Source organism: Camelina sativa, chromosome 13 (genome assembly GCF_000633955.1).
Source record: "Camelina sativa cultivar DH55 chromosome 13, Cs, whole genome shotgun sequence".
In the NCBI taxonomy this organism is placed as follows: domain Eukaryota; kingdom Viridiplantae; phylum Streptophyta; class Magnoliopsida; order Brassicales; family Brassicaceae; genus Camelina; species Camelina sativa.
In genome coordinates, this window is record NC_025697.1 from 22,623,012 (window position 1) to 22,646,533 (window position 23,522).

The window sequence follows — 23,522 nt, forward strand, 5'->3', positions numbered from 1 at the left end:
AGGCTAAATTAATTCAACAAAGCTAGATTAATGGTCATTATTTTATTTAATTACTAATTTTAACATGCGCTATACCGGAGAGCAAATTTTTTTGTAATTAAAAAAATATAAATATAGGTTGCATTTGTTTGTTAGACTTTTTGTTATTGTTAGGGTTAAAAATGTATAATTGTATTTTCATTTCTAATTTTAGGATTTAATCCGCAGTATACTTTATAACTTGTTTTTTTACATAATCAAAATTTAATCGACTTAATTAATATGTCTAGAATTTTGGTATTGATAGAGTGTGTAATATTAGAATGTATAGATCAAGGTCCATTATGATAATAAACTTTTGAGTAATTACTTAATTATTTTATATAGAATTTAAAACGACCCCACCTTTTTTTTTTAAGTAATAAAATAATAATAATAAATACTCTACAACTATTGGTCTCATACCCACTAGCCATCTAACCACAATCACACAACAACACATAACATAAACAATAACATTAAACCAATAAATAACCAATACTCAAATAACCAGTATTAATGCATAACAATTGAACTAATGATCCAATCAACACAAAAACATAGAAGCAGCATCCTAACAATGTTTTATTAACCCAACTCTAGCAACCTAGCAATCCCAGACAATAACCAATCGAGTCCCTAGAACATCCTCCTCTTCATTGCCTTGATTCCACGATCACACTTTGCCTTTACCTGCACCACAAACACAAATTGAGATGCATGAGTATTTAATAAACACTCAGCGAGGCAATCCTCCCATCTACTGGGCTATACACACAAGCAACTGAGATACCAATGTCCAAAACAATCAACAAAATAAACATACAAACCAGGAAACAAACATCGTCTCGCTGGAAGGGAGGTGTCGACCGACACCAGCCAAGTGTCGACATTTCACTTAAATAACATGGTTCAATGGTTTCCTTAAATCAAACCGACCAAAATCGATAACTAAATCGAACTGGTTAAACCAGAAATTATTAGTGTCGACCGACACCACCATTGGTTTCGAACGACACCCATCCCCAAAATACACATTTTGGTACGCGGATGTTACAGATTTTAACCCGCTATACAGCACGAGATTATGTTTTTTTATCCAAGTTTTCTATGACTAACAAAAAACATTATGTTAGATAAAATATAAAATTATAATTTTTTTTAGTTTTATATAATAGCATGGAGATATTTTTTATTCTATTTGCTTTAAGTATATAAAACTTATAATTTTCATTTGGAATTTGCTTTAAGTATATAAAAATTATAATTTTTATTTGGAATTCTATTTGCTTTAACCTTTAAGTAAAAAAAAAATATAAAAGTTATAATTTTAATTAAGAAATTTGAAATCGATTATGTAGAATATTAGATTGTTTGTTTTTCTAGAAAACAATTGAGATATACTAATTTTAATGGAAGACATGAAAGATATTTTAGAGATATTTTAGGAATATATTGTTAAATGTAACGATTGTATAAGTATAAACCAAAATTGGTTTGGTGACAGAAATCAATTTAGTAGAGATATTTTAGGAAAAATAATTGATTTTCAAGATTTTTGTATGAAGATAATCGATTTTGATTTCCATATTTTACTTATTAATTTTTGTATAACTTTTTAGGGATCAATAATATAAATAAGTTTTTAAATAAGTTAAACTTCAAGGGTAGAACACCAAAATGTACTTCAAAATATATATATATATATATATATATATATATATAAATACTTCTTTGCTTAGTTAAGTTGTAACTTTTAATTAAAAAACCCTAAATTTTCTCTCCCAACCTCGAATATCGAGGCACCATTACCCCCAAAATTCTCCGACGCCGGTTGGGCTATTGCTCGCCGGCGTCGGGGTATCTCGTCCCTAGTTTCCGTTCTTTGCTTTCTTTGCTTCCTTAGGCCTCTTGTTCAATCTATTTTTCCCCTTTTGAGTCTCTCTTTGTAACCTTCGCATACCCGCTTCACTCAATCAGATCCAAACATAGGCTCACGCATCACCGAATACATAGGTCGGAGGAGACTGACAAACTCCTCTATCTGTAACCCCGACTCAGCCTCACTGCTGGCAGAAATCAAGTCCCTTTGTTTTTCTAATTCCCGATCCGGAATGGTAATTGTCTCTACAGTACTTTCTATGCCAATGTCACTCGAGCCTTGGCAGGCAGAGACAGAGACGGTGGCTGGTGAGGAAACTTTCAGAGCAGTGCGTTTTCTCCGCTACTGGACTACCGCCTTGAATCCAAGTCACCCCCTAAGCTTGACAGATCTATTTTTGCTACTCGACTACCGCCTTGAATGCAAGATCTTGCCCAACCTCCAAAAGGCCATGTTCTCTCTTTCTAACCCCCTGTTATCCTATCGACTTTACCTAGTTTCTTTGGGTATTCTCGGTGTCCGAAGACTGCATCAGAGAACCCATTTAGCTAGGTTGTCTTTGATGTACAAAGGGTTTGTTGGAACTATGGTATTTGCTCAGTTTGTGACACTTTCGTTTGGATCCAAAAACTGGATTTACCAAGGTTTACTTAAATCCGAGAACCTATCCTCTTTTCTGAAGCTCATGTCTATTGTTCCCTTGTCTGTGTCTTGCCGATTACTGGCAATCATTCCGCTGTTGTTGAAAAGTTCTTCAATCCTTTGCTGAACGTTTCTCCATCAAGGATCCTACCGACATTCATTACTTTGTGTGGAATTTTTGATCACCATATTCATGGCAGAGAGGATCCACCTGGTTTGTTTCGGCTTTACACGTTTGTTTTGCACCTATTAGTAGCTTCTTTGGTGAGCCCTACTGCTCTCATTACCCTACAACCATCCTCTAGTCTGAAGTCTAGGTCTGTGTTCTATCTATCAGTGTCTCACCGTCTATTTAATATGTGTGGAATTCTTGATCACCATTTTCATGGCAGAGAGGATCCACCTTTTATATTACGGCTCCACACTTTTTGCTTGCATATCCTGGCATTAGCTTCATTTGTGAACCTTTCATCTCCTAAGTTTTTGAAGTCCCTTGGCATTTTAGTTCTGATTTCAAATTACCGAGACTGTGATTATGGTCTTAGAGTTTTCTCTACCAACAAACACCTCTCGACAATTCTAGCCAACTACTTCAAGCACCACCTTCTCAAGAAAACCACCATCAAAACCTCCACCACCATTTGGGCTTTTTCCCCCTGAATCCCTGCCATGGCCCTGCTTGTGCTAGTGCTCCTCACCCCGGTGAGTTCTTTGGCTCGGTTTCTTCTTCCAACGGCACAATGTCTTTTGACCGTGACCTATCTGCCATCTCTCGATTTCATCGACGATGTCAAATCTTGCAACCTTGATCCTGTATGTCTCCAACAGCTCTTTAGCACTTGTTTCATAGCTATTATGGATTCTTTCTTGATGCTTTATGTTTCTTTGTTCATGCTTATGACTTTGGTGAAAGTCTATGTTTGTAACCTCTTAAACTTTGGGATTCTTTATCCCCCTCTTTGTAATGCTTCTATTTGAATGAATAGAATCATCCGTTTGTTCAAAAAAAAAAAAGTTACTTCTATGCTTATCAAAATTTAGTAACTTCAATGTTTTAATATACTAATTATGGGATATTTTTAAGTTGACCATGCCAAAAATAAATACACATTATATATCGCTCTACCCAAGTCTGTTTAGATAACAAGAACACAACTTTGTGGTCATAGGCAGTCCTTGAATCGTGGTGGCGTAAAGCATATTTTCTATATAAAATTTAATAAAGAAAGTTTTCCACTAAAATACTAAAATAGAATTTAAAACATTTCAAAAAAAATTAATAAATACATTAACAATGTAAAACAATCTAGTAATTAACTTTTCTAACTTTGATAGCAGTAAATTCATTGATTCGCTTCTCATACTCGAGAAGCTAATCCCTAATTCCCAAATCTCTACTATAATATTTTGGAAGTACATGACTTTTTTTTGTAGACGATAATATATATATATATATATATATATATATATGTATATATATATGATTTTCTGGTTATAAACTTATGACATTCATAATTTAGGTATATCATAATATGCAGGTTAGTTTGATTTTTGGTAATTATGGATAGTATGAATTTAATTAATTATAGTAACATATAAAATCAACTATAAGTAACATTTAAAAGATAAAGAATTCTCTCAACCTAATTAAAACAAATATATGTGATTCTTCTTTCACTTTTATTTGATTTTCTATTTAAAAATAAGTTTGAATTATTATATAATGTATTTAGTTAATAAAATTTATGATTTTTTCTACATATGATATAATTTAAATTTTTTAAAACAAACATATATTGCTAAACTCATGAATAAATATATAAAATGTCTCACATCGCCTAAGAAAATTAGGTAAAGATTCAAAATCATACAATAAAAAAGATACCAAATTGATTTCGAATACGAATGAGCAGGAACCTTGATTTATTAGGCATTAAAACTTAAAAAATTTATGCGATTTATCCCGGTTCTTTATTTTAAAGAATTTCAACTTTTAGTAACTTTAAATTTCAAACACTACAAGAAAACAGGGTAATTTCCGACGGACGTACTGACGGAAATTTGTCTGTCGGAAATTACCGATGGATTTCCGACAGTTATCTGACGCCGAATGATTTCGTCGGTTTTTTGTCGGTAAGTTACCGACAGACTTTATCCGTCGGAAAACCGTCACTTTTTCCGACAGATTTCCGTCGGAAAATATGTCCGTTTTATATTTTTCGTATTACCGACAGATTTCCGATGACCCAAAATAAATATTTGCTTCCAAAATTTTTAGTAAAATAAATAAATGTAATTAACTTAATAATTAAAAAAATCAATTAAAAATAAATGGTAAATTCCGTCGGTAATTCGGTCGGTAAAACAAATCCGTCGGTAATCCGTCAAAAATTACCGACGGATATCTAACTTTCGTCGGGTTAGTAAAATTTTGGTCGGTTTTCCTTGTGCTGTCAGTAATCCGTCGGTTTTTACCGACGAATACTGACAGATTTCCGATGGAGTTTTGTAAAACCTCTAATTTTTGTTCTATAACGCACATATTTAATAAGAGATGTATAAAGTATGAAGTTTCAATGACTATATAATCTTCTTTTAAACTAAAATCTTCAAAATTTGTGTTTTAAAAAAATGAATATGTTGTTTGCCTAAAGTACTAATAGAATGATATTATATCTTATGGGTAAATGTTTTTAAATTATCAATTTTTTTTTTTCATAATTTACTTATATTTGTCAAGAAAAAATATAAACTACATAATATAAGCATATTTGTCAAGAAAAATAATAAGATTAAGGGTTTTAATATCTAATGTGTCGGTAAATAGTCAGAATACCGTCGGAAAAGTATTCTGTCGGTAATTCATCGGTTTTTTCTGACGGATTACCGACGGATTGCGAAATTTCACCCCGGGAACGAAATACAATTAAATTTTCGGCATCGCGGGGAATTAAATTTTTTATTGAATTCCGACGGATGTTCCGTCGGTATTTCCGTCGGTAACATCGATAAAACCTAAGTCATTTCATCTTCTTTTTCGCACTCGTCGACATAACGACGACGAATCCTCTCTCTCGCTCTCGCAACCAAAATTCCGGCGACAAATCGGTTTCCAATCCGGCGACTTCCGGCGTCCAAACCAGCTGCTATTCCGGCGGCTTTCTTCCCTCATCCGGCGGCTTTCTTCCCTCCGGCGGATTTCTCTACTTCGGCGGATTTCTCTACTCCGGCGGCTGTCTCTACTCCGGCGGATCTACTCCGGCGGCTCTCTTTAAAGAATGGCGTAAGTTCTCTCATTTTTTGTCATATTTCCTTAATTTTTGTTAGTTTTTTAGGATTATGGTATATTTATTAGATTTTATGAAGATTTGGCTTTAGATTAATTTGAAGATTTAGAGTGTTAGATTTGTTAGAGTGTGATTTGTTAGATTGTGATTTGATGAATGATGAATTGGATTTTGTTTTTGTTTTTGTTAGGGTGTTAGATTTCGTTTTTTTTTTTGATGATTTGGTTTTTGTTTAATTGTTTTATCTTGTTTTTTTTTCTAGAAAATTTTTTTGGGTTGAAAGTTTAGTTATTTGTTATTATTGTAAAATATGTGTTAATGTTATAAATTATGTGTTAATTTAGTTTTTGAAGAAAAAAAACTAAAAATGATTTTGGAAAAAAACTAATACTGTTATTTTTGGAAAAAACTAATTTTTGTGTTTTTGGTAAAACAATCATTTATGTTCTTTAATTAAACTAAAACTCTGGATTTATATTTCTTAATTATCAAACTCCAATCGTTTTTCAGCTTAAAATTTACCATCTTTTTGTGCCTCTGTTGTTTTTTTTTCCCTATATTCATATAGAATCTAAATTTTGTTTTTTTTCCAAAGAAACTATGGTTCTTATGTTGCAAACACATGTGGGAACCACGCTGCTGGAGAAGCTAGTTGTTCCCATTCACGTCATAGCCCCGTTCCAGATTCACAAGCTTCACAACATGCTCCCATGGAGATGACCATTGAAGATTTTGTTTCTCAACCTGGACGAGAACTTATCCCCCGCTTAGATCCTTATGGCGCTCCAAATACCACATGGTTTTGTGATTCGCATAATGGGATCACAAAATCTCTTTTGCGTATGATGTATGGAATCCTCAAAACACCATACGCAAAGTTTTCAGTGATGCCTTCGTCAGAACAAGAAATGTGGTTTAAGCAATTTGCGGTACAGTTTTCAACTTTATTACTTTAATTTTATAACATCGTTTTATAATATTTTTCTCATAATGCATTATCTTACTATTTTTTTTAGCAAGATTTCACTTGGCATCCGGATATCACCAACAACGTTCGAAAAGAGTTTAAGAAGGCGGCTGCTAGACAATATTCTAAGATGTTGAATGAGTGGAAGCAAAAGTGGAAGAAAGGAAAGGTGCCAAAAGGGTTGAGCGATGATCTCTTCCAAGGTTTGATTCAATATTGGGGTGAAGTAAATACAGTTTCACTTTCCTCAAAATATTCTCAGAATAGAAGGAGCGACCGTGGCGGGTTGGGCATGGCAACCCACAACAATGGTCCAGTTAGCGCCTATACCCGACAACGCCAACTTGTAAGTTTTAAGATTTCGTATAATTGTTATTTTTTATCATTAATAAGACAATCTTTATATAATTAAAATACTTCTTTTAGACTATTAGGGATGGTGTGGTACCAGACCATATTACTTTGATGGAGGATATGCATACCAACAAAAAGACCAAACAAATACAAGATGGTAGAGCTAAGCTGGTTGTTGAGAGTTCGAGGAGGCGGCAAGAGGAGATAATCAGTTCCCAACAATCTTCTGAAGGATCGGAGTCTACTGTTGAACTTGGAAGAGAGAAATTAAACGAGATTTTTTATGAGGTAATATTTGTTTTTTTTTAAAATTTGATTTTACTTTGTTTTGTTTTAAAATGTTTGAATACTTTTTAAAATGAATGTGTAGGAAACTGAAAAAAACAAGGGACGGATTTTTGGACTTGGAAATCTCTCCCAACAAAGCCCGTTATCTCAATCAACGGGTTACTCATTTGCTCCCACACAAGAGTTCCAACAAGCTCTGCAAGAGAAGGATGCTCGGATTGCAGCATTGGAAAAGGAAATGGAAGAACAAAAAGCGGAGAACAAAAGAAGGGACGAGGAGAACAAGAAGAGGGATGAGGATCTAGCAGCGTTCATGAGCGAGATGCGGGCAAGACATTCTGCCTTTTAGATTTCTGAATTCTAGCTTTGTTTTGTAAAATATTTATGTTTTCGGTTTTTAGAACATTTTCCATGTTTGTACGAAATAATATTTCCCTAAAATTTTTAAATATTATTATATAAGCATTTCTATTTTAACAAAAAATTTAGTATTAAAATTTGAATAATTATGCAATTTAAAAAAAATACAAAAAATACATCAGTCGGTAATCAGTCGGAAATGACGGACTTTTTCGAAGAAATCGGTCGGTAATCTGTTGGAAACGACGGATTTTTTCGAAACATTCCGTCGGTATTCTGTCGAAAATGACGGAGTTTCTCAAAAATCAATTGTGAAACCGTCGGTAGTTCTGTCGGTAATACCGTCAGAAAATCCGTCGGTATTCGTGCTGTCGGAAACCCGTCGGTAAATATTCCGTCGGAAAACCGTCGGTATAATGCTGTCGGAAACCCGTCGGTATAATGCTGTCGGAAACCCGTCGGTACATAATCAGTCGGAAATCCGTCGGTAAGATATCCATCGGAAATCCGTCGGTATTTACCGACGGTTTACCGACTCAACATGTTTGTCGGTTATCCGTCGGTATTTACCAACGGTTTACCGACTCAACATGTTTGTCGGAAATCTGTCGGAAATTATTTTTTCCGACGCTCTAGAACCGACGGACATTTACGTCTGTAATTCATCGGTAATCGTCGTTTCCGACGGAAAACTGATGGATATGCCTGTCGGTTTTATGCTGTTTTCTTGTAGTGAAATGTCTAAACTTTTTTAAATTTTTTTAAAGATTATCAATATTTCAATTATTAAAACATTTAAAAGTTTATAAAACGTTTAGGATATTAATTATATTTAAACTTTAAAAGAAGTTCTAATATTATAAGTATTTTCAATTTCTGAAAAAAATAAACTTTATTAAAACATTTTAAATTTTAATAATATATTTAGACTTCTACAAAGTTTTTTCTACGATGTACCAAGAGTTAAAATATCACACGACGGATTATATGGCAGGACGTGTTTGAGTAGATATTAATAGAAATTTAAAATGTCATTAATTCGGTGTTACACGGGTAAAATATAATTTCATTATCTTGTCAACAATATGAATATTAGATTAACAAACATATTTAATTAAGTTGACTAAATTAGTACTATAACAAAAAAAAATTGATATGTGGTATATTGTAGGTTAAGTCATAGAATTAGCAATCAAAATACAATATATAATTTTAAACACTAAACAAATCAAATAAAATTAATAAACAAAAATTTATTTTCTGTTTATCAAATAACTTAACTTGCGGTGTACCACGGGTCAAAATCTAAATTTACTAAATTCGTTCTTTATATAAATTATATTTATGATATGATTTCATGGCATAGTATTTCATCCAAAAAGAAAAAAAAACTATTAAAACAATCACATATATAATAATTTAGATAAAAATTACAAAATAAACAAAAAAAACTTCAACTTGTGCTCTATCACGGTCCAATTCTAGTACATTCTCTTGGAGATGTGTCCCTAAATATTTTTCTATATTATGTGGCCTAAAGCAAATGTTTTTCCTACTTTATTGGTGGGCTGGGCCTGCTTGTGGTTAATTATGCTTCAAGTTGAGGGCTACGTTGACTGTGAAGAGAAGTATAATTAACTATATGATATACATATAACAAAGAAAACAAACAATTGATGCACCCAAAATGAGTACCTGAATACCTGATATATATACAGTAAAACCTTTATAAATTAATACTCTATAAATTAATAAATACTATAAATTAATAAATTTTACTGGTCCCAAGTCGGGCCAGTGTAAAAATTAACAATATTCGATAAGATAATAAGATAATAATTTTTTCGAAATCTCCTTATAAAATATGGTCCCAATAATATCATAAATTAATAATTATGTAAATATATATATATATATATATATATACTGATATAATAGTGTATGTTTCTCCTAAAGCTCAATTCTATAGAACAATTGTAATGTTGTATTTTCAACCTATAATAATATCTCTAAAATATTTTATAACATGTCATACAAATAATTAAAATTTAAAGTTTTAATTTTTAGATATGCATCATTTACAATTTGATAATTTGACAGATTATTAAAATAGGAGAATTGATATTATTATTCATAGATTTGAATTTATGTGTCTCATGTGTATAAGTCAATTTGTCTATAATATTTGTAATTTATTGTATATAGTGCTTTCTAAATATTACAAGTTCAATTCCTAAACCATAAAATTTATAACATCTGAAAGTTTAATCTTATTTTGCTATAGTTGTTCCAATTCATAATTTTTTAAAAAATAAACAATTAAAAATATATGTATAAATTAATAATTATTAATTTACACTATAAAATAATAATTATTAATTTATAGATAAATTAATATCACTATAAATTAATAAAATGTCTTAGTCCCAACATTATTAATTTATAGAGGTTTTACTGTATCTTCCCAGTGGTTATGTTTGGTTAGTGTCACATTAGAAATATTTCGTAGTTCCCCAAACACAATGTTAGTTCCATGCATTTCCACAACTACTAATTAATTTGATCCTTCGTCGTCTAAAATGCATCTGAGAGTCTGAATGGCTAGCTCTTTATTACGGGAAGGTTTTTTTCTCTGCTGTGTGCATTGCATGTAACAACTAGAATATGATGGCAGTGGCATTGAAAGGTTTTTGCTCCATACTCAGTTTTTCTTTTAAGTTTTCAATGCATTTAGAAGGTAAACTCCTTCGCACCATTCCACTTGAGCACACACGCTCACACGCATGCATGGTTTTCTCTGCTTTCGTAAGCCAATTTTTCATTGTAAGAATAAAAAGTTAAACCTAGCCCAAACTATAACCAACCCCACAATTCAACAACAACCATAAAGAAAGATATGACATCGCTAGCAAATCTTCTTATATAAAATTTGATGTCAAAATTACTAATTAACAAGATCGTGACATTTGTCAATTGTATTATTCAAATGTTGACACATGTCAATTTTAAATTTATTAAAAAAATAAAAATGTAAAAATTCAAAACCTACCATAAAAAGGTTTTATATAAAAATAAAATAGAGAAAAGAAAACCTAATTTTATTTAAAATATTTAAACAGTTTTAAGATTTAGAAAAAATCATTATAAGGAAATTATATATATATCATAAATTTCGAAATTATAATATTGTTTACTTATTTTAATTTTAAGTTGCTAATTTATAAGAAAAAATATTACTTTTTAGATAAGAAAAAAATTATTGTGAACATTATACAATTAATTACTGTTCCTAAAAAATGTAAATACTCACCTTTACACAAAGAAAAATATTGTTGAAAAAAAAACATAAAAAAAAATAGATTGTCTTATATTTTTTTCACCAATCAAATAATTTAATCAAAATTTTTTTTAAAATAATTAATTACTGTTCCTAACAAAAATGTAAATACTCACCTTTACACAAAGAAAAATATTGTTGAAAAAATATATATAAAAAAATAGATTGTCTTATATTTTTTTCACCAATCAAATAATTTATTCAAAAAGACTGTTATTGTAATATATAAGATAGGATTATGTAAGATTAACATATTCGTTTTTGTAACTACACAAATGTTAAAGTAAAGAGACATATAATATATTCTTTAATGTGTTCATAAAGACAATTTGTTAGTAGTAGTAAAGACTAAAGAGTATATTTTAACAGTAAAATATATTTGTGTGTACAAATACACTTTTAGTGGTGATGTAGATAGTAGATTTGTAAATGGATATGCATTAGTGTATTATAGCAAAAAAAAAAACTATTTTCTATAATTAAAAGTTTATCTCTTTACTTTATATATTGTTTTTACTTAGGAAAGAACTAAATATATATTCTTTGTTAAATTTAATTTTGTTTTAACAACTTTGAACTCATCTACATCTATTTTCTTTAACTAAAAGTGTATCTATTTACTGTTTTTTTTTTCAATCAAACAATTAAAAGGAAATTTCTCGGTTAGCTGCCCAAACCAGAGGGAAAGGATTTACAAAAGAAACTTCAGAGATAAGAGAACACGAAGCACGGACAAGACAATCCGCTTTCATATTTGACGCACGCGGGATCCAAGAGATGGAGAATAGTGGGAAAGACTCCAGCGAGTTAAACTCATCGAGCAGGTTGGAGAATGACGGCCAATATTCAGAAGACTGCACCATAGTGAGTAACTCAGCACAATCAGTCTTAAAATGTTGACAAGCGATCCCTTCAACATGTATCCGCTCAATGGCCCACAACAACGCTTTTAACTTTGAATGCAGGGGGAGGGGCTCTGTTTTAGACACTTGGCCCCCAACAACAAGGTTCGCTCCTCACCAACGCAACACCACTAGCCCAATCATGAATGCACATTTGTTGTTTTCCAAGAACCATCAATCTGACAACAAGGTGAAGAAACTTGGACATCTGAATACGAAGATGGAGCTGACATGATTGCCGTAAAAGAGAGCGCCTATTCCCAGGCTAAATTATCGCCCAAAGTCTGAGTAATTATATCATTCGCCTCTATCTCTTAACTTTGATTTTTTTTATGGCCTTCCAGATTGCCCATAAAATCTATGGTAATTGAAGAAGTTGATCAGGATCACCTTGTTGAGAGGCGCCCCTCCAGAGAACAAAATCCAAATTCGAGTACACCGACTCATATGGTAAACCCTCTGACAAGACCGGAGTCAGAGATAAATCCCAAACTTCACACAAACGAGGACATTCAAAATAAAAACGTGATTAATAGTTTCAACCGTAGAGTTGCATCTTTTACATCAAATATCACATTGGACACCTCGGTGTATCTATTTACTTACTAAAAATATTTACTTTATATTCTTTAATAAATTTAATTTTATTTTAAAAATTATAAACCAGCACATCGGGCGGGTCCTAATCTAGTAAATTCATAAAGAAGAAGAAAAAATGATGCTTTAATTTAAATTAAATAGAGAGCAACCTTGAGAGAAAAATGGGCACTGTTGGATCGATATAGTACTTGAGGAAAGGACGAGAGACTTTTTTAGTTGTTCCAACTTATTTGCTTATGGGGTTTTAAGGGAATTAAAGTGTCTAGCTAAAAACTGTATTTTTTTGCTTACGTATAAGAAAATGATGCAATAATCGATTGATAGTTAAAAAATATTCTAATTGAGATGGAAAAATAACCACAGTGAAGGAACTTATCATACAAAAGGAAAATTCAAAATTCTCTACGTAGAATTATTCAGTTTAGGATTTTATTTATTTTAGTTTCCAATCATGTCGTTTTTTAGTGAATATGGTAAGACTTTGACTTAAGCTAATCTAACTGGTTTTGTGATTATCACGATCAGTGTGCTAACAAAACACAGGACACCTAAACTGAACCAGAAGTAAAAAAGTCTTTCAACATTTACTGTTCTGTCTCTTAACTAATTATTACGTAGCTTTACGTACATGTCAATGCCGAACGGAACCAATCATGTTTTGTTAATGGGGAATCGCATCACAACAAACTATGTTAACTAGCTAGTTGCATTTCCACAACCACTAGATAACACTTCTTTGTCTCAACTCTCAATGGCTCTTTATTATGAGTAGATTTTTTTTCAATTGTGTGGTAACAGCTTAACATCAATTTTGCTTCATACTTTTGCTCCATACTCTAGTCTTTAGATCTGGTCGAGGACGAGACTTTTTAAGTTGTTAGAAATTATTGCTTTATGGGGGTTTTAAGACAAATGTCTAACGTTGTTTTTGTTTGTACCAGATAGTCATCTTCGTTTTCCTCTGTTTTCATCATCCCGATAGTTTTTCTTGACGATCTAATCAAACAAGTCTTTCCTAGAAAACACTTAGCGCTCAAATTTGGGTTATGATGAGAGCTCCACTTTGTGTCACCTCCGTATTCTTCTTCCTCTTCTGCTACTTATATGAGCTCTCTTCTTCTAAGTCAGTATTTTACTCTCCAGAAAGTCTTACAGTCTCAAGCAACCAAACCCTTGTGTCTCCTGGAAATGTCTTCGAGATAGGTCTCTTCAAACCCAATGAGTACATTTCTCGTTGGTATCTTGGGATATGGTACAAGGAAGACCCAAAGAGAACTAGTTTATGGGTAGCCAACAGAGTTAAACCTCTAACCAAACCTGTCGGAATCCTCAAATTCTTCGGCAACAACCTCGTCCTGTTCGAACAAGATAATATCCCTGTATGGAAGACCAATCTGACCGGAGGAGGTGTGAGTTCTAGGATGGTGGCTGAACTTTTCGATAATGGAAACTTCGTGGTGAAGGACTCCAGCGACCCGGAAGGTTACTTATGGCAGAGCTTCGATTCTCCAACGGATACTTTACTACCGGAGATGAAACTCAAAATGACGACCTATTCTAGTGAAGATGATCCGCGATAAATCCTCTATCCCTGGGTCCAGGAGACCCCTCACCCGCAGAATTTTCCTTTAAAATTTGGAACGTATATAACATAATTGCAATTTTTCTTGAGGGGCGCCAAGTCGATGCATGGAACGGTTACCAATTTGGGGACATGCCCCCAGTGTTCGAGCTAAAGGAAGGTTTGTTAGTAATGAAGACCCTCCAAAGCAGCAGCAGCTACTCGAGGTTGACAATACGGACAATACCGCAAGGCGTACTTTATGAGTTATACTCATGGAATTCGGAAGCCAAGGAATGGAAAATGTCGTGGTCCACAGGGGAAGACTCTTGCTATTGGAAAGGCTTTGAAGATCAATGTGGGTCTTACAGTTACTGTTCCAAAAACGACATGTCGCAGCGGCAGCCGTGTAACTGCATTAGAGGGTTCTACTTGAAGTTGGAACATAAGGGGACTGACTGTGTGAGGAGGACTGCTCTACACTGCGGAGGAGATACGTTTGTGATGCTAAAAAATATGAAGTTGCCGGAAATTACATCGGATGAATATGCAGTCAATTCGGGTATGAATTTGGCGCAATGCATGGCGTCATGCCTTGTGGATTGTGGCTGTACCGCTTATGCGCTTGTGGAAAACCGGAAAGGAGAGGGCCGTTGTGTGACTTGGAACGATGAGCTCCACAGAATGCGAAACTACACCTTTGGCGGTCAAGACCTATATGTCCGAGTGGCGGCTAATGATCACGGTTAGTCTAACCTTAATTTTTTTGGTTAATTAGTTAGGTTAATCAATCTTTTTTATTCAAAAAAAAAGAAGAAAGAAAAACCAACCCCCTCTCGCCTCTACCACGTAAACAAAAATAGTAAAAAACAACCTACAGTAAAACCTCTATAAATTAATAATGTTAGAACCAAAATATTTTATTAATTTATAGTGATATTAATTTATTAATAAATTAATAATTATTATTTTATAGTGTAAATTAATAATTATTAATTTATAGGTATATTTTTAATTGTTTAATTTTTAAAAATTATGAATTGAGACAATTTTTGCAAAATAAGATTATGAAATAACAAATATTATAGACAAATTTTAACAATAAATTACAAATATTATAAATTAAAGAATATTGTAAATTTTATGGTATTGAAATTGAATTTGAAATAATTAAAAAATATTATTGAAAATAAATCACAAATATTATAGATAAATTCACTTATACAAATGACATAAATATTCAAATTTATGAATAAGAATATCAATTATTTTATTTTAATAGTCTAACAAACTATCAAAATGTAAATGATGCATATTTAGAAATTGAAAACTTTAAAAAGTTTTAGTTGTTTTATGAAATGTTATAGAATATTTTATATCTTTATAGTTTGAAGATACAATATAACATTTGTTTTATAGATATGAGGTTTAAGAGAAACATACTTTACTATATCAACATATAGATATATGTAAATTTACATGATTATTAATTTATGATATTATTGGTACCATATTTTACATGGGGATTTCAAAAAAATTATTATTTTATTATCTTATCGAATTTTGTTATTTTTTACACTGTCCCGACTTGGACTAGCAAAATTGATTAATTTATAGTATTTATTAATTTATAGAGTATTAATTTATAGAGGGGTTTTATGTACATATATAAGGGCATGTCTAAGAATGATCTTAAAAAAAGATCTTTAATACATTCGAGCAATTAAAATGATTAAAATAAACAAAAGAAGGTAAGATTGTACAAAATCAATCCGGCCTATTAAGCTCAGTAAATTCAGCCCAAATAACAAAAAGTAAGATTGTCGCAGTCTGTTTTTCTGATTCAACGAAACCATTGGCTTTCCTGACAACAACATATGATAGATGATGTATATTTGTTATAACTACATTTTTTTTATGCATATGACAAATTATTATTATGGAAATAATTCTATAATGAAAAAATATAAGAAAAAGGAACTCCTTCAACAATAAAAAAATAAATAACTTTAAGAGATATATATAATATACGTACGATTATATTTAAATAAATTATATATTTTGATATCGTATGATCTGAATAAATAAAAGTGTAAAAAATGTTAATGAAATTTAAATTAATTTGTTAAGTTTTGTTTATATGATTATCAAATAAATTTAAATTAATTAATATATTCTATTATACAACAATCCGCGCATTTGCGCAGGATATTATCTAGTTATATAAAGAAACTAAAATGTTTTGAAACAAAATCCTTGTCAGTATATATATATATATACTAGTATTTTTGCAGCAGTTTTTGCTCAAAAATACTTTTTGGAAAGTTTTTGCATTTAATGCATTGACTTTAATATTAGTTACCAAAAATTTCAAATTAATTATAAGTAAGGTTTAAAAAAATAAGAAAATCTTTCTACCTCACTCAAACATAAATATATGATTCCTTTTCATTTTTATTTGAATTTATATTTAAATTATCTTGAATTAGTTTTATAATACAAGTTAATAAAAATTGTGATTTTTTCCTGCATATGATGTAATACAAATTTTTGAAAACGGACATATATTACTCAATTTACGAGAAACGCTCAACCGTTTTAAGAATTCTAAGTATTATAAATATTTAAACTTTATAAGAAGCGTCAATCTAATAAAATGTAAATGGTTACAATCTTAATAAATAACATAGCAACTCAAGCTATAATACAAAATAAGAAATATAAAAAATTAACATGATATAGTGCGAGTTAAAATATCTATGGACGAAGTTATATAGCGGGACGGGTTTGTCAATATTTATATAGATTCAAAATATCATTAATTTGGTGTTACACGGGTAAAACATCATTTCATTATATTGTTAACACTATCGGTATAAGAGAATAGACATATCTAATTAAATTGATTAAATAAATATTATGTAAAAACAAATTAGATTATGGTATTATATGGTTTAAACTTTAAATCATAAAATTAAAAATTATTATACAATTATAACATATTTAACCAACAAATAAAATTTATAATTTAAATATTTTAGTTATAAATAATTTGCATCGCGGTGTACCGCGGGTCCTAATCTAGTATATATATATGAGAGAGATCGATGTGGGTATGATATATGAGAAAATCAATCTATAGTTATCAAAAATATATGATTAGGGTAGGCTGGGCTGGGTAGCTCCAATAAAGAAAATGAATTACTCGAAGATGTGGAGAAATTATAACTCTCATATCAACCCACTTAAAGGAATAATTAAGACACCAAACGAATACTCTTAATGAGCTGATGAAGAATATTATATCAAAAGTTAGTTTTCACTTTCTTGGTGTGTACGTAGAGGATCAGCCAAAAAATGATGGAAAAAGCGAAGGCATGGAACCTTGGGTTATCGGACTCATCGTGGGAGCAATCATCATCGGACTTCTTGTTATAGGCTTCGTCGGCTTCTGTTATTGGAAGAAACGTAAAGGAAGAAGAACACATGGTAAAAACAAAACAAAAACTAATTTGTTTTTTCTTGTTTTATTAGTCGTTTCTTCATAATTATATTTTTAATGTTTCAGAACCAACCCAAAGAGAGATCATCATGACCGATATAGTCGGGCCGGCCGTAGATAGATTCCAATTTCTTGATTTCGAGTTGTTGCCGAAGCAACCAATGGTTTCACTTTCTCTGATAGAAACAAACTCGGACAAGGAGGTTTCGGTACGGTATACAAGGTCTGTAGTAATATTAATCGGTTATATATAGTTACTTTAAGCGTTAAGCTTTGTTATGAAAAAGTAAAAGTTTTAATTGCAATGAATATATGTTATCGCAGGGAATACTACCCGATGGTAGTGAAGTCGCCGTAAAACGACTGGCGAACACCTCATCCCAAGGGATGACAGAATTCAAGAATGAAATCGAAACCATTTTAAATGTCCTGCACCTGAACCTTGTACGGTTGTTAGGTTGCTGCTGCGAAGGAGAAGAGATCATTTTGATCTATGAGTATTTGGAAAACGCAAGCTTAAATCACTATATTTTCGGTTAGTGTTTAATTTATCCACTCTTTTTTCTCCTTCTATCAACTTTATAAAATTATTTCCATCTAATAATATATATATATATAATTTTTTATTTTTTTTTGTTACAGACGAAACTCGTAGCCAATTATTGAATTGGGATAAGAGGCATAAAATTATCAAGGGTATTGCGGAGGGGTTGTTGTATCTTTACAATTACACAAACCCTCCTATAATACACCTCGATTTGAAACCAAGTAACATTTTACTTGGTCAAAACATGATCCCAAAAATCTCTGATTTTGGAATGGCCAAAATACTAAATAGTGACGGTAGAGAACCTCGAACGGAAAAAGCTGTGGGAACTCGGTATGTAAGCAACTAAAAGAACATCGTATTTATTAACTTGTGAAAAATAACTAGACTAAAGTAATTTTCTTTCCCTATTTACACAGGGGATACATGTCAGAAGAAAATGCATTGCGTATGAATTTCTCTGAAAAATCAGATATCTTCAGCTTTGGGGTCACCTTACTCGAGATTGTAACAGGGGAAAGAAACCTGGATTATTGCAATACCCACAAGGGAGACAGTCTTAAGGATAAGGTAACAAACATTAATATATATATATATATATATATATATATATATATATATATATATTTTAATGATATTCAGAAACAAGTTACAAACTTATGATAAAATGCTTAAAAAAATTTTGTAACAGGCATGGAGATATTGGAACGAAGGGAACTCTCTTGGTCTCGTGGACTATAATTATTTATCTGGATTCATCCCTAGTGGAAGAAGAGGTTCTGAGATCGATACAGGTTGGTCTCCTGTGTGTTCAACCACTTGTAGACGACAGACCGAGAACAAAGTCCGTCGTATATATGCTCCAAAGCCCACAAACCGAAATCCCCAAACCAAAAGTTCCCGACCACTTCTATGGTAGGATCCTCCGCGGTGAGCCCCCTTCATCTTCTTTAGGCGGTGAGGCCCCTTCATCTTCTTTAGGCGGACAATCCAGCGTGAACTATGCCACTATATCACGGATGAGTGCGCGGTGATGTGTAATCATCTTATAGCGTCTTCTTCATTATGGTTTGCTTTTCCTTAGGATCGACTATGTGATATATGCTTGTTTGTCTGCGTTTAAATCCGACTGTGACTTGTAATATTATTGGACCAATTGTTTTTTTTTTTCTTGTTGCGGAATCAACTTAATAATGACATAATTAATATATTTACTCTTGGTTGGATAAATTATCTCCCAAAAGCCAAAAACGATCTTTTGTAGAGTTGCGCCATAAGCTTTTTGTGATATCTCTTAAAAACCCCTTATAAGTTTATCTGCTTCCATTACTTCCAAGTTTATATGATCGTCACAGTTTGTTGCTCTCTAGATATACACGCGGCTCGCTGATTCTTTTACGATTAATAAATAACTAAGCACTTATTTTCTTTTATTTTTGCCACATTTGCATTAAAAAATCCACTCATCTACTTTTTTTAAGTTAAATGGTACACACATCTGCACTAAGCTGCATCTTATTAAACGACCTTTCTGCCCATGAGTTCGTGTTGTAGAGCACGTGCTTGTCAAGTGCGTATCCAGGTTTACAAACGTACTCCACCAGGTAATCGGAGAGGACGCAAGGGATTTCATGGCGTATAAACTCTTGGATCCAGACGTCATCCCGCGGTATCCCGGGGCTTATCAACGCAAAATCGGTGTTTTGATTCAAGAAACGCGTGTAAGGAGGTGCGGTTGCTAGGATCATACCATCCCCAGCTTTCACAGCTCGCTTTAATGTATCCTGATTACGGAGAATAAAATATATATATAAAAAGACATCAAGAACCAAAAAGAAAATGACAAGGATGTGTGACATGTTTTATCTACAAGAATCATTCTAGTGTTTCAACTGTATCAGCTCTTTTATAGCTAAATCCCATCAGGTTTCTTGTATTAAGTGACAAATTCACTCTGCCAAAGAAATCAAGAACAAATAAGCTTGGCAGACAAGTGAGAAAGATATTACTTACCAGAGAAGGGATGGTGCAGTCACCGTATACAACAATGCGCACTCCATATAAAGCACCATGTCCTGTTTGCTCCCTGACGAGCCGCCATTTCCTTGGGGACTCGAGGTTTATCGCACCATCAGCACTAAGACCAGTGCTGTGCCATTCATAAGGCTCCTCTGGTAATAGTTTCCCAGCTTCCTTTGAATCAGCCACATAGTCAGTCTTCAGAATCCAACTGCATTACGGAAACTGATGAGTAAAAGATGAAAGATACACTTTTCATCAACGCAGAAGCTCAAAAAACTAGGATATTGGTTGAAAATCAGGGCTTCGTTTGGTGTTCTACACAATACATAGGATGTATGATTCTAAAGAGTTGGCTGAAATATAAGTTCATGTACCTTCCAGATGCAGCAGCAGCAAAAAACTTTTCAGTCCTACGGATTTCAGGAGCAATGAAATGTGTTGCTTGATAAGACCACTGATGAGAATCTCGGCAACATTTTCCTTTTAAACGCCTAATGATCTGCTGATATTGGTTTCTCTGGGACCTAGGACCACTGACAATAAAAAACTTCGGCTCATGTTCTTGGTCCTGCAAGACATTTCTACTAGCCAAGGGCTTAACCCTCAGCTGCTTAGACTCTTTATCCACCTTTGTACCTGTTGTAGCTGACTTTGCAACTTTCTTTCTTGCTAATGCTTTTCCTGAAACCGGGCTTTGCTCTCCACCAGAACCGACCTTCCCAGATTTATTATCCGCTGCAATGTTCTCCTTCTCTTTTGCAGAGTCATCCCCTATATCGTTCATCACTGTGTCGGTTGTTTTAGCGCCACTTCCTTTTTTCGATTTTTTAGTCTTCTTAACGCTGGATTTTCCTACTTCAACTGTAGCAGAACTTCCTATCTTTCCACTTTGAAGGCTACTTCTTTCTACAATGGCTTTATTCTTATCGACCTCTAACTGCATTGCAGCATTACTTGAGTCCTTAGCTGCAGACTCCTTTCTAGCTAGTAGTTTCCCCGCAACCAGGCTTTGAGCTCCATCAGAACTGACATCTCCAGATTTATTATCTACTGCTACATTCTCCTGCACTTCGGCAGAGCTATTCCATGTATCATTCATAACAGTATTGTTTGCTTTGGCGCCATCTTCTTTTCTAGAATTTTTCGCCTTTTTGACACTAGGTTTTTGAAGCCTATTTTCTTCTGCAATGGCCTCTTTTCTGCGTTTACCTTTATTCGTATCAACCTCAGATCTCACTTCAGCATCGCTTGGATCTTTAGTTGCACCTTCCTTTCTTCCTAATGTTTCTCCCTCAACTGGGCCTTGGTCTCCACCAGAACTGACCTTGGCAGATTTACGTTCCAATGCTAAGTTATCCTTGTCATCCGCAGAGTTATCCCCTATATCTTTCATCAGAGTACCGATTGCTTCTGTATCATGTTCTTTTTTAGATTTTTTGGTCTTCTTGACACTGGATTTTCCTACTTCGACTGTAGAAGAGCTTTCTTTCTTCCCACTTTGAAGGCTATTTTTGCATACAGTAGCCTCCCTTTTGCGTTTACTTTTAATCTTACCAACCTCTAATTGTAACGAACCACTTGGATCTTCAACTGGAACATCAGTATGCTCGGGTGTTAGCACCTTAATTTCCACATCTACATCAACTTCCTCTGGGGTCTTAGCCTGCTGCTTACCTTGGTTCACCATCAGATCCAACCCAAGATGGTGTTTTTCTTCTGGGACTAAAGATTTCTTATCTAGAGAGTCAATTTGCTGGAAGGCTTCAGTCTCTGAGACAATATGTTTTGCCATTTCTGGTACAACCTCAGTTTTTAGGACAGGGCTTGATAACTCCTTCTGAATGCTATTAGCCGTTACTGGCGCTGAAACTTTTCCTTTGTTTAGACAATCATCGGGCTCATCCTTTGGGGTAGGTTCGCTCAAGTATATTGATCCCTTTTGGTTAATGGGGTTCTTTTTCCTGCCTCTGATGCCTAGGCTCTTTTTTGGAGCTGTTTTCGTCTTGGGCAGCTCTGTTTCTTGCTTGTCTTTCAATCCAATTAAACCCGACCCAGGAGAGGTCTTCATCAGAGGCTCAGTTACAGATCTTTCAGGTACTTCATCCAATGCACCCTTCATAGTAGAATTTTCTGGAATCAAAATATCAGCTTCCATGGGAACAACACCTGAATTGAACAACCTAGCTGCTGAATCACTCAGATCCAACTTATCTGCAGCTTCCCTGCCTCCAGCGTGGTCACTGAGGTTTGGCACAACCCTAAGGTTTTGCTTAGGCGAGCCANTCTGAAAATCAGGGCTTAGTTTGGTGTTCTACACAATACATAGTATGTATGATTCTAAAGAGTTGACTGAAATAAGTTCTTGTACCTTCCAGATGCAGCAGCAGCAAAAAACTTTTCAGTCCTACGGATTTCAGGAGCAATGAAATGTGTTGCTTGATAAGACCACTGATGAGAATCTCGGCAACATTTTCCTTTTAAACGCCTAATGATCTGCTGATACTGGTTTCTCTGGGACCTAGGACCACTGACAATAAAAAACTTCGGCTCATGTTCTTGGTCCTGCAAGACTTTTCTACTAGCCAAGGGCTTAATCCTCTGCTGCTTAGACTCTTTATCCACCTTTGTACCTGTTGTAGCTGACTTTGCAACTTTCTTTCTTGCTAATGCTTTTCCTGAAACCGGGCTTTGCTCTCCACCAGAACCGAGCTTCCCAGATTTATTATCCGCTGCAATGTTCTCCTTCTCTTTTGCAGAGTCATCCCCTATATCGTTCATCACTGTGTCGGTTGTTTTAGCGCCACTTCTTTTTTTCGATTTTTTAGTCTTCTTAACACTGGATTTTCCTACTTCAACTGTAGCAGAACTTCCTATCTTTCCACTTTGAAGGCTACTTCTTTCTACAATGGCTTTATTCTTATCGACCTCTAACTGCATTGCAGCATTACTTGAGTCCTTAGCTGCAGCCTCCTTTCTAGCTAGTAGTTTCCCCGCAACCAGGCTTTGAGCTCCATCAGAACTGACATCTCCAGGTTTCTTATCTACTGCTACATTCTCCTGCACTTCGGCAGAGCTATTCCATACATCATTCATAACAGTATTGTTTGCTTTGGCGCCATCTTCTTTTCTAGAATTTTTCGCCTTTTTGACACTAGGTTTTTGAAGCCTATTTTCTTCTGCAATGGCCTCTTTTCTGCGTTTACCTTTATTCGTATCAACCTCAGATCTCACTTCAGCATCGCTTGGATCTTTA

The 23,522-nt window shown here is 33.4% G+C and overlaps 3 protein-coding genes across 3 annotated transcripts; 2 read left to right on the plus strand and 1 right to left on the minus strand.

Moving 5' to 3' along the window:
* LOC104738509 lies at positions 6,517–7,787 on the plus strand. The gene is made up of 4 exons (XM_010458675.2): positions 6,517–6,758; positions 6,846–7,142; positions 7,223–7,438; positions 7,521–7,787. The coding sequence occupies exons 1-4, from the start codon at positions 6,540–6,542 to the stop codon at positions 7,785–7,787; spliced, it is 999 nt and encodes a 332-aa protein (XP_010456977.1). The 5' UTR covers positions 6,517–6,539.
* LOC104738510 (S-locus-specific glycoprotein S13-like) lies at positions 13,687–14,217 on the plus strand. Its single transcript, XM_010458676.1, has one exon. The coding sequence runs from the start codon at positions 13,687–13,689 to the stop codon at positions 14,215–14,217; it is 531 nt and encodes a 176-aa protein (XP_010456978.1).
* LOC104738512 (BRCT domain-containing protein At4g02110-like) lies at positions 19,649–23,362 on the minus strand. Its single transcript, XM_010458678.1, has 4 exons — positions 22,802–23,362; positions 20,644–22,580; positions 20,261–20,477; positions 19,649–20,031 (listed from the first exon to the last, which is right to left on the minus strand). The coding sequence occupies exons 1-4, from the start codon at positions 23,360–23,362 to the stop codon at positions 19,729–19,731; spliced, it is 3,018 nt and encodes a 1,005-aa protein (XP_010456980.1). The 3' UTR covers positions 19,649–19,728.

What these genes read in the sequence shown, in the direction of transcription:
- LOC104738509 (XM_010458675.2), top strand. Translation starts at nt 6,540, where the DNA reads ATGGAGATGACCATTGAAGATTTTGTTTCTCAACCTGGACGAGAACTT. An exon ending in TGTGGTTTAAGCAATTTGCG is followed by an intron (nt 6,759 to 6,845) that starts GTACAGTTTTCA and finishes TATTTTTTTTAG; the next exon opens with CAAGATTTCACTTGGCATCC. An exon ending in TAAACGAGATTTTTTATGAG is followed by an intron (nt 7,439 to 7,520) that starts GTAATATTTGTT and finishes ATGAATGTGTAG; the next exon opens with GAAACTGAAAAAAACAAGGG.
- LOC104738510 (XM_010458676.1), top strand. Translation starts at nt 13,687, where the DNA reads ATGAGAGCTCCACTTTGTGTCACCTCCGTATTCTTCTTCCTCTTCTGC.